At 40.4% G+C, this 15,309-nt stretch overlaps 2 protein-coding genes across 5 annotated transcripts; one reads left to right on the top strand and one right to left on the bottom strand.

The window, feature by feature from the left end:
- Positions 1–3,501: 3,501 nt before the first annotated feature.
- On the bottom strand, positions 3,502–9,358 carry memo1 (mediator of cell motility 1). 3 transcript variants are annotated; one of them, XM_070916073.1, is made up of 9 exons: positions 9,298–9,358; positions 7,729–7,810; positions 7,560–7,628; positions 7,263–7,375; positions 6,637–6,748; positions 5,587–5,729; positions 5,368–5,444; positions 5,095–5,199; positions 3,502–4,323 (listed from the first exon to the last, which is right to left on the bottom strand). In XM_070916073.1, exons 1-9 carry the CDS (start codon positions 9,356–9,358, stop codon positions 4,192–4,194), a joined length of 894 nt encoding a protein of 297 aa, XP_070772174.1. In that variant the 3' UTR covers positions 3,502–4,191. The 3 variants fall into 3 exon arrangements, with proteins under 3 accessions (XP_070772174.1, XP_070772175.1, XP_070772176.1); XM_070916074.1 differs by lacking the exon at positions 7,560–7,628; XM_070916075.1 differs by lacking the exons at positions 6,637–6,748; positions 7,263–7,375; positions 7,560–7,628.
- Positions 9,359–10,979: 1,621 nt separating this feature from the next.
- Positions 10,980–14,897, top strand: LOC139293953 (spastin-like). Of its 2 annotated transcripts, none has more exons than XM_070915658.1 (16): positions 10,980–11,293; positions 11,384–11,467; positions 11,546–11,632; positions 11,749–11,915; positions 12,006–12,139; positions 12,256–12,349; positions 12,443–12,517; positions 12,653–12,724; positions 12,834–12,909; positions 13,018–13,109; positions 13,234–13,313; positions 13,407–13,449; positions 13,577–13,656; positions 13,744–13,814; positions 13,918–13,958; positions 14,067–14,897. In XM_070915658.1, exons 1-16 carry the CDS (start codon positions 11,170–11,172, stop codon positions 14,190–14,192), a joined length of 1,446 nt encoding a protein of 481 aa, XP_070771759.1. In that variant the 5' UTR covers positions 10,980–11,169; the 3' UTR covers positions 14,193–14,897. The 2 variants fall into 2 exon arrangements, with proteins under 2 accessions (XP_070771759.1, XP_070771760.1); XM_070915659.1 differs by having other exon boundaries at positions 11,549–11,632.
- The last annotated feature ends 412 nt before the right edge of the window (positions 14,898–15,309 follow it).

Here is a 15,309-nt window from a genome sequence, read left to right on the forward strand (position 1 = left end):
CCTGCAGGTCTGCGCCTCAGTGTCGGCGAGTATTTCAGTAATCTTTTTCCTTTTATACCTAATCTTAAGCGTCCGTATGAAGTTAAATGGATGTAAACAGCCTGTCTGACTCCTCCCAAAGCAAAGAGAGAGGTGTGTCAGCCTGCTGAAATACAAGGGTGCTCATGCTTTTTCACAGCCTGGGTACAAACATTGCTATATGAGAGGCTATGATGATGCCGCTGATGCTAACTTGCTGGATTTCACAAACAATAGGAGAGAACAGAATTGCATGGAATATTATGATCATGAAGACAGCTGCTTTTGGTCTGAAGTCAACCTAAGTCCCTTGCTGAAAGCCTCCTCTGCCTGTCAGACAGCAACATCTGAACCAATCTCACATTATGTAGCTCTGTTTGTATTTGTAATATTTTACTTAAGGGTGTGAGCAGATTTGCAAAGTGGAGGGTGAGCTACCGACTTTAGATGAAGCTCAGCAACTGAATATTGCTGAAGGAACAAATGTGCCTAATATACTGGTGTTTCTGTAATAATCTGATCATTATTGTCACAGGAATTCTGTGATCTGTGATTATAGTTAATGTGAAAGCTGAACTAGTACTGTGTTTGACCTAAGACAAGCTTCAAACATATTCCGGTAGCTAGGGTGTTTCTGGTTCACTTCAGTTTGGACTATGAAGCTTCCTGCCTCCAACTAATGCTGCTGGTCTGGAAACAGAAAGCAGAGGACACTTGGAAGGCAGCAGCATTTGGTTGGCCTTGTCGTATAACCTCAACCATGTTTTCCCTGCATTCAAATTCATTGATCAAATTGCGGTGCACATATTTTCTTAAAGTAAATTATCCTAAATAAATAATAAAAATGTGATGAATTAGCATGAGGTAGAAATGCTGGGTCAAATTTACAGAGTAATATATTCTGTTGTAGTTTTGTACACACAAGTGCACTCAGATGCCAGTTTATTGGGTACACCTCACTCAAACATATGCACAATGTTGTGTTTTTGTTGATACTGTAGTTTATGGTGGTGTTGAATTATATTGTGTTATACTAACTGACTGACTGAGGTGTTTATTATTCTGTCAACCCCATCTTTATCAATGAGGGTAGGCTAAATAACAATAATGCAATGCAGTTCAACAGCAGCACAAACGTCATCCTCCAAAAATGATCATACAGTTGAATCAACACCTCTCTAAAACTGTTTCAACTAAAACTGAACATTATAACTTGATGAAGGTAGCATTTATTGCAGGACCGCATTAGTTTTAGCTAGGTGTTCCTAATAAACTGGCAACTTAGGGTATATATGTAGAACATACAGTTCGTTTTTTGTTCCTGAAATGAAGGAAGTGTGATCTTTCTACTCCAACCACCTGGCTCCCTCTGCTGGTGACATTTCTAAATGTCTCAAAAATGTCTACAGGAAGTCTACATTAGTAGTATATGCAGCACTGCACTGTAAACATGTTACCATACATGTTTAACAGTGTACCACCAAATTAACACTTTATGCTTCAGTGCTAAAAATAAAAGATTATCTATTGCAACTTTGGAGGAATGAACATGTTCATTAAAGCCAGTGACTAAAAAATGAAATACGTATACCAAGTCAAGAGTTTTCTGTGATTGTAAATACATGAAGAACAAGACACCAGAGCAGACATGCTTTTCAGTACATTTTACTTGTTTTGTAACATGAATCCACGGCCTTATCTGAAGAGCCTTTTGGGATGCTTTGTCAGTGGAACCTGAGATAAAAAAAACTCCATTCAGGGAGTAGTTAAGTAGTATATTTTAGGTTTGTGACATGTAAGTTCCCATTCTCTAAGCAAGAAAGAAATAATACAAAAAAACTTTTCTAAAAGACAAACAAAGATCCATAAACAGAAAATGAACAGTGTTGAGGTTCAGCCTTTGTCTCTCTACAGGAATGAGGTGAGGTGGAGAAAACAGAACACCACTCCCTGCTGGAGAAAGGACATAACAGTTGGTGCCATTTGAGACCAACAGATGAGGGGGGACAGGTCACACACCCCTGGAGTGCTGGGTGAGCTGGAGACATTGTTGGGCACTCCGCAAGGGGGAGAGGGGTACATGTGGAAAAACAAAAACTGAAAGTACACATTCTGGAAGAAGACTAAAAATGAGAATATGCTTTAAATGTACATGTGCAACAGTGATAAAAGGCACAATAGCACAGTGTGTCATGCTTTACTTGTTTCCCTTAAATTAACGTCAGAGGTCAAGTGAGTCTGGGGATTCATCTTTCAGTCAGTGCCCACTTGGTTCAACCAGACATTGTAGCTTAATGCTAAGTGCGACGCCAATGTTAGAGGACTGCATCATTTGAAAAGAAATAGTTATTGTCAGCAGCAAAAGTCAGTCAGTGATATTCAAATCTCAAACGACAGGACAGCAGAAGTTGTGTGCCGCCTATATCATATTGTCATTAGAAGCTTATACTGCCACTATGAATCATCAGGTTTTTGCATTCACCTTTTTGTATGCGGTTTGCTAATCTATCTACTTTGAAAAACAAACAAACAAACAAACTTTTGTTAATAATTGTGATCCTCGTGCCTGACATTTCACTGTGCAAATTTCTCAACAAATTCGGATCCAATGAATCCAAATCGCAGCAGGGAGCAACATCAGTCACTTCCTGGATTCTTAAACCTCATAGCAAAGCATTATGACTTTGTGCTGATCTTAAAACTTGGGCCATCTATTACTTGTTTTAGCTAACCACGTCTAATTGATACTCCTACTGCCTCAAGAGTCCTTTTGAAGCGAATCATACACGGAGAAGCAACTAAACTGGAAAGCAAACCTTTAAATAAGGATGAAGACTTCAATCTTCCCAATAACTTTTGGCATTGTTAAATCTTAACAGATTAACAAAAAGAGCTGTAAATGACAACCTAGTGAGCAGATATAATAACTGTTCCTACAATTTAACCAGACCATCAAGGCCTTAACCACTTCATCAATTTGTTCAGGCCAAAAGAAAGGCTTACAGAACTGAATGTGTAAAAAAAAAAAGAAAGAAAATACATTTTCTACAAGTCTCGCAAGTCTCCACTTGAGTCTCCCATACAGACAATTCAATAACCACAGAGATTCAAGGTGGCAGTGTAAACAAAGACTAGAGGTGTCCGTGTTGGAGTAATTTACACAATATCCAGCTTTGATTACATTTCTGTTGCACCCTCAACTGCAGTCTGGCCCTGGCAAAACATATCTATAATGCTACAAGTATATAATTGGAATCTGGGAACAGGTGTTGCACACATTTATTGGGTAAACCATGTTGATGGCTTCAGAGTTTAAGTGACAACACTGCTCTGGTTCAAATCTACACACTACTTGAGTAAATACTTTCACATCTAATAAAACTATTAAAAAAAGGAGAAATAAAAGGAATAAAATATGAATAAAAGATTATATTTAATAAACTGAGAGTAATAAAGTTTTTGGTTTTGTACAGTAGGGGGTTAGTGAACTTTGTTGGGTGCAGCCCTTTGTTAGCAACTACCATGTGTTGAGCAATGGTAGTAATTACTTATGACACTGTTTTCATAGATGGAGTCGCATGTAGCTTGAAGCAGTCAGTCAAAACACTCATTTCATTTTCTTCTGGCAACATTTCAATATTCTCCATTAAGATCCGCAGTTTTATTTTCATTCCTTTCATTCCTCCTCTGAGGCAGATTACATGAGCACAGATCACCAAGAGTCCAAATGTAAAGATTGCATTATTACAACTCAAATCTATCGTTTCGTCAGGAAAACAAAAAAGGGACTATGAGGACAACTACAGTCCTTGCAAAAACCCAAATAAGATTTCCCCTCCCTACGCTTACTCCGAGCCAAAATAATATGCACTCTTCCCATCTCCTCTAACCATTTGCTCCGATATAATCTCAAAACTGCACTTCAAACTAAATGCTTCAACCGAAAGCTCTGAGACACACTTCAAACTGAGAGGAGGGTGGAGAAGGGCGGAGGAGAGCTGAGAGAGAGAGACAGAGAAAGAAGACTGTATTGGCTTCGAGTGTCTAAGTCCTTCCTGCAAATAGTGGGCGTAACTAGGGGTGGGGTGAGAGGGAGGGTGTCAGGGTCAGGTTATGGCGATAGATAGTAAGGGCAGGGCGGCGGCGTTGCAGAGGCCCCGGCGAAAGTCGACCTCAATGAACGATGAGTGCCCCGGCAGCATAACTCACGGAGCTGTCCTGCCAGTTCCTGCACTCACTTGACTGGGCGTAGTTCAGGAAAGAGAAGTTCATTTCTAAACCAGACTTCCTCAGCTCAGCCACAGCCTGCAAAACAGTAACGTCAGGAGCATTATTTTTATTGATTTATTATGATGTATTATTATTAATATTATTATTATTACTGTTCTTACCTGCCAATTGACTGTTCACTAAGCCCCTCCCCTGAACAGTGATTGTCCAATCATAGCTTAGAAACTCTAACTAGACATGGCAGGCCTGTTAAGCTTTGGATTTCTCCACATGTTGAAGCGGCGGCCATGAGGCTGCAGTAAGAGCGATACTTCATATATAAAGAGTTTGAAAAGGTGGTGTCTTAATTTAGCCTTTACAAAACTCAAAACACAAGAACAGAAGTCTCTTATGTATGCTGCAATCGAATCATTAGCATGTCTGGTTAAATGGCTAACTACCTACAGTAGTAACCAAGCGTTACTTCCAAGGCCAAGAAGAATGTCATTAACTAATTCCATTAGTTTGTGGGTTACGGATTATGTTAAAATAAAAACAGTCGAACTACCTCTACACTGCAATACAGGAACAACGCTGTTTCTTTATTTCCATGATGTTAACTTTTTGCTTGGGACATGTAGCTTTGACCTTAGTCTTTCAGCACCATATAATGTATGTAGTCATCAAGTTGATGATGTTGCCATTCAATAATAATCAACAGTCGTTGGCAAGAAATGAGAAGCTCTTTTTGTTGACCTCTGTCTGAAATCAGCCACATAGCGTACAGTCAACTGAACCCCCATCAACACGTCTACATAATGTTAAATACCAATACGGCTGGCGAGGCTCTTCTTCTGTGGTACTTACATTTAGCAGCACTCCAATAGGGTGACGCCCACAGATGGTGTTGCGGTACTTCTTCAAGTAGTTGGTGAAAGACATGGGATCCAGCTGTTCTATAATGCCCATCCCCTTCACAAGCAGAGAAAAACCAAGTTGAACAAAATTATTATAGTATTTAATATGTATTTCATTACCATAATAGCTGTGCATGTGGCTGATAATAATCAAAAACTTTTCTTTATATATTTTAACCCACAAGTGATCTAACATTTGAATCACATACATCACAGTGCTTACCATTTTATCAAGATGCTCAATAGACCTGTAGATCTCCCCTTGAGATTCATCGTAGTACGTGTAGCGGAACCGTTGCCCTTCAAGAGAGAAATGGACATCAGTACAGAGCTGGAAACAGTTATGACATTCAGGTCGAGTTATCACAAACTGTACTATTAATGGCAGAGTAATCTCAGAGAACGAGTGTCATTTTCACTGCTTTTATTTGTCGGTACCTACCCCAGTGGCAGAAGTCAGATGAGATAATGAAAAGATTTGAAGGGTCTGCCAGGTACTTGCTGAGCAGCTTCCCATATTCCTGCTCCTTAGACTCACTCAGGGCACCCACAAGCACAGGGACGATGCTAAACTCGTCTTTGTGGCTGCAACATCAGATTATTGATTATTGAAACTTGAGTGCAATAACTGCACCTCACTGTCAAAATTCTGTCCAATGGACATGGGTGGAAACAAAATCTGCATTAATTCATTTTTCAAAAAGCATCCATCAGTGAAAGCTAATGGGAAACCTCCAGCCTAATGCACGACACCCTATATGGAACACCTAGGTTACAAATGTTTCAGTGGACACCACAGGTTTTAGTTACACTTAGCGTTGAGCTAATGTGCTCGGTTCACTTCATACTTTCTGATCCCTGCTTTTCTGAACTAAGAAAATGCCTTTGACTCCTGCCAACCTAACAGAAGGCTGTTATCAATTATGCATTATCACACTTGTGACACCATGTGTCCAATGTGATTGCCAATGTGATTCTGGTTTATGTATAGAGAGGCAATGAAAACAACTATTTTACTATCTTCTTGTTTTGTCAACAATAGTTAACAGTTCCCTGTGGAGCCATTTTTCTATGAGTGGATCTCTGTTTTGTTTATCTCATGCACACGCACAGAGGCACACATGCATGATGCGATGCACATTCCTTCCAATGGTGTCGCACTATTTCACTGACCTACAGGTGGCGGTAACATACGACAAAATATGCTGCAAAGCGCCAGCAAAGACAGGGAAGAAGAAGACTGCTCGCAAGTAAACATGGATGTAAACAATGCAGGATTAAAATATTTGTATGTTTTATGAGGAAGGAACTGCATTCAACACATTTTTTAGAGCTCAGGGATGCACACAATGCGTTTTGGTGAGTAACAATGAATATAAACATAACTTCACAACCTCCACAGGGAAAAAGCTTCATTCTGTGAGACCGTTGCCTCTGAAAGTGTATAGTGTCGATTCTTTAGTTCAATGAATGCCACTCTGATGTGCATTACCTCTCCATGGCTTTAGCAGTGTAAGGCAAGTGCATTTCAATACTGTGCTCATCTTCATCTGTCTGCAGACTCATCCGCTCAAACAACCCAGTTTTCCAGAGGTCCGCATAAACTGTAAAACAGAGGTGAGTTTCACTTTAATTTGTGCGTGTCATCATGACCATGTCTACTGGTTAAGTCATTTTTGGAGCTGCACACTCATTTAAATCCTGGTCGGTGTCTAGCTGAGCAAAACCTCATCACTGAGTCAGGAGATCTCAAGAGTCAGGGAACTGTCTGGTCCATGGAGGATGATTAAAAGTGTATCACCTCCCAAGACTGCTTGAGGTCTGCATGTTGGAGCTCCGGTCAGGCTAGACTATAACAGTCACTATGAGGAAAGGGTCAAACATAGCACTTATTTCATCAATGATCCAGAATGACTGAAAAAGGGGGGTTTGACTCATTTGGTTTTTGGCCTGAAACATGCACTACATTCTACACTTAACAAACCTACACTGCAATCCAAACTGTGGTTATGTTACTCCCTACATAATTAACCAGTTAGCATGTGTTAACATGTGTGACTGAGCAACAAACACAAATGTGAAAGAAATCACAATGTCATGAGTGAAAACAGTAAATACCCTTCTGGTCGATTCTCAGGTCATAGAGAGGTGTTCTATAGATCTCTGCAGGTGACAGGGCACAGCGGGAGAGGGGCACATGGTGTGAAGGTCCCAGGATGAACACCCTACGACTGAAGGGCAACAGGACTTTATCTCACTCACTCTGTTCACAAAAGGCACACCACCAGCACTATATTCTACTGTCTAAACTAACATCTGTTCACTCTGTGGGGGGAAATTGAAGATAACAAACAAACAGTCATATAAAGCATTTTCTTAAATTAAGGAATAGAGATAGAAAACTGAATGACTTACGTAACAGAGGGATCAACCTGCTTGTAGGCATGTGCTGCACAAGCACCACAGTAAGTATAGCCAGCATGCCTGCAAACAAAAACATGTCAAGTTAGGATTAGTCAGCATCACAGATACCGTCTGACATGTTCAGATTATATTTTTCTTCTGTTTGTCGACGTGTGCTCACGGCGCTATGATGGCTCTAGCAGGTCTGATCGTGGACTGCGCTTGGGACAGCCAGCCTTCGAGCTGTGCGTTCAGCTGGGATCCTGAAAAGGCAGAATATTTGTTTTTAAAAAGGGAATTTAAAATCTAATTTTATTTCAGATGAGTAGATTAAAAGGGGAGAGGCTGACACATGCTGCTCTACCTATGCTACCTTACAAGACTAAGAATGACATAATGGGCCAGCACTAACAAATAACATTAAAATCACAATATGTCTGATCAATATAAATAGGATTTGACAGACACAGGAAAGCTACAAGCGTAGATCACTAAAATCAAGGTTATTTCTTGAGTAATAAATATGGCAACAGTGGTTAATTTATCCTCGTTAGTAAGTGTTATTTTGGGTGAGAAATAGAGATGAAGTAGAATGAGCTTTAACATATCCACCCCATCTCTGATGACACCTAATACAGTTGGATCTTTTACTGCCAATCCAGATCAGACCATATGTGTTCTGGTTTATATTAAACAATAAAAAATAAGCTACATTTTAAACTTGCTAAATGTGGTTGACTATACTGGAACAAACTGCCTGTATTACTGTAAGAACTACCAGTGTCCACAGCTGCTAACGTTATGTCAACATCAGACAAACATAGCTGACTGATTTCTATAATTAAGTCTGCAGGAAAAACAAACAACCAGAGTAATTAGTTTAGTAAAAAAAAAAAAACAAGGACATCGAGTGGATTAACGTTAGCTCAGCCTTCAGATGTAGCTTACTGGCATATAATAGTTTAGATGCAATATAAATATCAGTAATGTTTAACTATTGTATGTGTTCTGTCGAAAACGGTTATTGCTAAGAAGGTCAGCTGAAAAGGGATAAACAGGGAGGCTTGCGGGGTTTAATGAAAAAAGAAACAAGCAGCTAGCTGGTGAAATGGGGGAAGGGGTGCAACGTGAACCTTCAATTTTCTGCCCTGCCCTACCCAGTCCTTTGTTTCATGGCAGGGAGTAACTGTTATTTCTGCACTTAACTTCAGCGAGTCAGAGACCAGCAAGACCACAGCAATACTAGCAGTTTAAGTTTAAATGGTTGATGGCAGACTGTTTCGCGAAATGTCCAATCTAGCCACATAGCAGGTAGGCCAGGAAGTTCTGCAATATTAGCCGAGTTTAGCGATTGTCAAATTTATACCTTTGTTTGCTTGTCGAAAAATGCTGAGCAGCAGATGTCAGTTTGTTTTGAAACATTTTCCATCGACCATCCGAGGGGGAAGTGCTGATTAAGCTCAAACCAGCCATGCACGAAATGGGATAACAGAGATGAGGGAGTCAATACCTGCTACATGTTAGCTAGCCGACTTTTCATCAGATGGATTAACGTTAGCGTTACAACCCTAACGTTTGCTGTCATCGTCTGCTGTGGCAAGTGATGAATTCGGCAGTTTTTGATTTCAACATAATTATGGTTTTACAAAATAAAAAGGCCAACAAAACCAATAAAAAACATGTCATGAGAAAAACAACAACCAGTTAGCATACAGCGTGCTAACGAGGACGGTGCTCTGTTGACAGTTACCCGAAGCTGAGTACCAGCTCCCGGCGTGACTTGCTTCTCTGCACACCACTCGGTTCGACATCTTGGTTCCCAAGCCGCCTATCTTGGTTTACTTAGCTCTTGTCAGGCGACAAAAGTAAAATTGCAAAAGCCGGTGTCAGCTAACCCAGAGAATGAACAACGCCTGCTAGCTTATACAGACAAAGGGTAGTTCGACTGGAGAGACAGCTGGGCTAGCTGGCTAACAAGCTCAGTGTTCCGTCAGCTGGCGGTTGTGTTGTTACCGGTTAATAAGTTAGCTGGAGATAGCAGCTAACGTCAGTCAGTTTGACAGTCTGGCTATATTGTCATGCAAATTTAGAAAGGCACAAAATACAAAATCTTTGTAATGTGCCAATATTGAACTGCCAGAAAAGCAATAACAAGACCAAGAGCTGTCACAGTCGGAATTCGAAGAGTATTGGTTTGTCTGTCGAGCCAGGTAAGGGGCGTCTCAGAAACTGTCATCACAATGACGTCAGAGCATTGCGATTGGTTGCTTGATTAGCCAACATAAAGTGATTCGTGGAAAAATCCAGGAGGCGTAGCCGTTACTAAAATGATTGTTTGATTATGAAATTGCACTGCCCGTCAGGTGAGCGGGTACAGTGTGACACTGGACGCTGGACTGCCAACAGGATGTCAACCGTACTTCATCTTCTTGCTCATCACTCAAGAGAAAACTAGTGTTTGCAATTGCCTTAAATTGATGAGAAAATTATTAAGTATTGAATAACACCGCTAAAGTGTTTTATTCACATATTTAAATAAAAAACAAAAAACTAAACACTTGTTTTCTGTATTAAAAAAAGACCTTGTGGACAATCGTCTCAGTGCTTTAAGACTGTTGAAAAGGACAAATACAAAGGCTCTCCTCAGGGCTTATTCCTTCTCATCTAAGAACACATTTACTGTTTTTCCTCTGCCTTGATATTTGTGAATGGATCTTTTTACGATACAAAAAAGTCTAACTAATGTCTAGGATGGGAAAAGCAACACGTGAGCTGGGAAAATATCACATGTCAAGTCAAAGGCCCATTGTACAATGTATCATTTAATTTTGTACAGAAAAATCTATCTCTTTATATGGACAAAGACGTGGAAAAATATGTCATCAGTGATCAATTTATTTATTTAAAGCAAATCTCTTCTAGAAAATGTTGATGTTTTCAGGGTTATTCCAGACCACTTTATTGTGGACATGGCTGAGTCGGCTGCCACTGAGGCTATACATAAAATAGTAGCTTTTTCAACGAAAAACGTATTTTTACCTGGAACTTATTACATCTGAATCTATAAGAATAATCATTTGAACTCTAAAGCCATGTACCTTTAACTGTTAATTTACCCATACTTGCATATTTTCTTGCTTTCTTCCACTATTTCCATTATCTGATATTTGCCAGATATAATTGGTCAGTTTGTCAGAGTTTATTTGTGTGATGTACTCAGAGCCATATGGATGTACTTTCGTCCTCACACAGCGATTGGATTGGCTGAGAAATATTCAAGAGATGTTAAGTTCAAAGATGTTTAAAATTAAGTTCTCCTTTATTATGAAAACCAACCAGAAGTTAAATTCCTTGTTTTTCGTCAGCGGAACGGAACGGGAGGGCGGGGACTGCTATCAAGCGTACACACGGGAAAGCGGAAGCTAGCGGGAGAGATATTTGTGTTGTGATGAGGCACCAGAGTTACTGAAACATATGCGGAGAAAAGGTCGCTTTGTAAACCGCAGACTTTGGATTGGCCAGCTTATAAATGCGATTTAAAAGCTACATTTTACCGCGTCCTGTTCAATAAGTGGCTAACTCTGAGTTACAGCTGAGAACAAGGTAACGTGAGAGTACGTTAATGTCGGTCAAAATGAACGCAAGTAACGTTAAAGGCAAAGACAGCGGTGAAGTTATTAGAAACTACCATAAGCAGGCGTTTGAGTTCGTATCGAAGGCTTTAAGGATCGATGAAGATGACACAGGTTTGATTATGTTTAAAAGTTACTAGCTCATGTGTTGTGGTGTGTGACAGCTTGCCATAAACACCCCCCCCCCCTCCCTTGTGATGACAGGAGACAAGGAGCAGGCTGTGCAGTGGTACAAGAAAGGGATTGCTGAGCTTGAAAGGGGTATTGCAGTAGAGATCACGGGGCAAGGTAATGTGCAAACAAGCGTCCGGATGTACAAGGTGTGCAGTGTTGACATGCTTAACCTCATGCTCCATGTTCCGTTAGCAGGAGATCAATATGACCGAGCAAAGAGACTTCAAGATAAAATGGTCGCCAATCGCACCATGGCAAAAGATAGGCTTGCACTTTTGGGTAAGTGGCATCTTGGTTGTCTGACATGTTAAAGTCTAGACTCTGTTTTACCAAACTTATATTGTTACCTAAACTGAACCGGGATGCTGAAGATCAATACTGTTCTTCTCTCACAGAGGCAACATTGGCGTCTAAAAGGAGAAGTGATCCTCAGAAGACCTCAAATCATGTTCTTCCACAACCGAAGCCTGTGCCTAAAAGCCAGCCTGCAGTGCGAGCCGTGTCCATGAACATCAGGCCCTCCACTGCTGTCAGGCCCCCATCTCGACCCACTGACCCAAAGGTGAAGTTTTTTACATTTAGTTTTTGTATGCTTTTTCAAGATGTCTCATTCTGATGAAGTGTGTAATGCTTTGTGGATGTTTTTGTTAAGGTCACCCCACGTGTGGGAAGAGCTCAAAATGGAAAACCTACAGCTGCGAAACAGCCCCCAAAGAAGGATATGAAAAATTTCAAGAATGTGGACAGCAAACTGGCCAACTTGATTCTGAATGAAATTGTTGACAGGTATTTAGAAGCAATGCTATTACAGCACTTATACATTTTGCTGTCAGTGGAATGCAAATTATAAAAAATAAAAAAACCTACACTGCAGTTCAAGTAGCTTTCTGTGTTCATTGCAGCGGGGCGTCTGTATCCTTTGAAGACATTGCGGGACAGGAACTGGCCAAGCAAGCACTCCAGGAGATTGTCATCCTCCCTGCCTTACGACCAGAGGTGATCACTTACAAACACTTTGTCTCTGCCTACTTTGTTTCTACTTCAGATTTCAGATTACATTTCATGCTTTTTCACATTTTTGCCATTCAGCTCTTTACTGGCCTGAGAGCTCCGGCACGTGGTTTGCTTGTATTTGGTCCGCCTGGAAATGGGAAAACCATGCTAGTGAGTCAAGTGCTCTTTCCAACACAGCAAACCGATTCACTCAGATCGTCCTGTGCTTTACAATTTGCATATAGCTGTTGATAGTCTTGGCTCAGTATTACCACCTGAATCTCTGCCTTTACTTCCTCTCACAAGGCCAAAGCAGTCGCAGCAGAGTCAAAAGCCACATTCTTCAACATCAGCGCCGCCAGTTTGACCTCTAAATATGTAAGAAATCACTTTTTTAATGCTCTTTTTTTCTGGAGTAGGTCTCCACACAACACTAAATTTAGTGTAAGTTTTGTCTTTTTAACCTTTCCTGTCATCACCATCACAGGTGGGAGAGGGCGAGAAGCTAGTACGAGCACTGTTTGCTGTTGCCAGAGAATTACAGCCCTCTGTCATCTTTATCGGTTTGTGTCACTCTATTTATAGACTAAATGTGCCCTGGACACCAGTTTTTATCCCCCAAATTTCAGCTCATAAATAAACCCCTCATTTTGTTTTTGTTGTACATTCAGATGAAGTTGACAGCTTGCTCTGTGAAAGGAGGGAGGGAGAACACGATGCCTCTCGGCGATTAAAGACCGAGTTCCTCATTGAGTTCGATGGGGTAAGAGCAGCAGCTGTCGCTCTACGGCCTCTGAAATCTGATCATGAACCAGCCTCAGAGTGTTTAAGTCGCCGTTATCTCAGAGAACATATCTTATCTTCACAACAGTGCTTCTTTGTTTCAGGTGCAGTCCAGTGGGGATGACAGGGTGCTTGTAATGGGAGCGACCAACAGGCCTCAGGAGCTTGATGAAGCAGTACTAAGGTGCATGGTGCCACTCCACAAGCTGCACAGTTATTATTATTATTATTATTCCTACAAGCTCACTACAGTTTTCCTCTTTTGGTGCTCTTACAGGCGATTTGCAAAAAGGGTTTATGTGGCGTTGCCGGACGAGGAGGTATTTACTGTGAGACCATAATCACCGTTCATCACTACTAATCAGTGTCTTTGCTTGCTTTCAAATGTGAATGGTGCGACATCTTTAAAATTCACTGAGTGTTAAGATGCAACTCTCGTCCCTCCAGACACGATTCACGCTGCTGAAAAATCTTTTGGCAAAGCAAGGGAGTCCACTGAGCAAAAATGAGCTGTCCTATCTTGCGAAGTGAGTTTAATATTTGCATGCCACACAGCCTTTACGGCATTGTTTTTGTGTTAACTTGCATTAATTCCTGGATATGTAACTTGATAGAGAGACTGCAGGATATTCAGGAAGTGACCTCACGTCACTAGCTAAAGACGCTGCACTCGGGCCAATCAGAGGTAAGACGTCTTCCTCACATTATGGTATGGTTCATGTGTATTTTAACCTTCATGATGAGCTAAATGGGCTTCTTTTTTCATGTGACAATCCTCTCCTGTACAGAGTTGGGACCAGACCAAGTCCGAAGTATGGCTGCGAGTGAGGTAATGCTGTTAAAGTACTCACACCACTAGATATATTTCCTTTATGCCTATTTAACTACCATTATGTAACCGTATTTATCTGTAATGATGTTTTGTCTGTATTCACAGATGCGTAACATCAAGAAGAAAGACTTTGAGGAGTCCCTGAAGCGCATTAAGCCCAGTGTTAGCCCACGGACTCTCGATATGTATACCAAATGGAACAAAGATTTTGGTGACACAACAGCTTTTTGAACTTGATAGTTCATTTTCACTTCAGGTTTCACAAAAACCTGAACATAAAATAAATAGTTGATTCCTCAGTTTTACTTTACGGGTACCAGACGTCATTAACACGGATGAATTTAAAAACCAGGAGCAAACCCTTTGCAGGTTGGTAAAGCTACAATGTATAAATATGATGACACATAATTGGTGCATTTCCTGTTTTATGGGAAGACTTTGCTAGTGTCTTAACTGTATTGTTACACTCCTAAAACACTTGTCTTGCTGCTTGAAACCTTAATTATTTATTCTCAAGAATGTCCTGCAAAATCACAAGTGATCTTTCTCTTGCCTCAAGGGGGCAGCAGGTTTCTTTAGATCCTGACTTAACCTCACTGAATCAGATTATTTTCCTCCATCCAGTAGTTAACCTGACGCATCGCCGTGTTGATGGTATTGATCACCAAGTGCTCTCTGTACTTGTACACATGCAAGAGTGACAATAATTGGGAGATTTGCCAACTTGGGTGCTTTTTGTATTCTAAGAAAGTTTTTCCATTTGCACTTATAGTTTGTAGATACAAATACTAATGTAGACCTAATGAATTGTTGTGTTGGCCAACTCTTTTCCTTTTTTGTCAAGAGTTATGACATTTAGTTAAAAAGTTTTGTTGTGCAGAACTGTAATGGCCTCCCACTTTGCTCATGCATCAATAAATACATTCGTTTCACCAGCTTTATTTGTTTTTTCCTTTTCTTTTAAATCAGGTAACTGCAGTATCATATACAGATGAGCGCTTCACCTTTTTTTTTTAGATCCTTTTTTGCCCCCCAAGAGCAAACATGTCACATCACTCCCTTTTAGTTTAATGTAATGTCAATAATAATTACACATAAAAAAGAAAAGAAAGAAATTGAACAAATAGTTTAATACTGTGGGTTTTTTTTTTTTCAACACATCCTCTGAGCAAATGCATTGGGACCCCAAACTTTATTAAACTCATTGGGGGTTTTCATTTGTTTGTAATATGGAACAAAGGATACCAACTCATTAAATCATCTTTCCAAGAACACTGAAATTAACATCTGCCTTTATTGGTACTCTTAAAGTGTCCATGTTGTTGGGTTGAAAGTATCCCTGAAAAGA

This window comes from Enoplosus armatus, chromosome 12 (assembly GCF_043641665.1).
Source record: "Enoplosus armatus isolate fEnoArm2 chromosome 12, fEnoArm2.hap1, whole genome shotgun sequence".
In the NCBI taxonomy this organism is placed as follows: Eukaryota; Metazoa; Chordata; class Actinopteri; order Centrarchiformes; family Enoplosidae; genus Enoplosus; species Enoplosus armatus.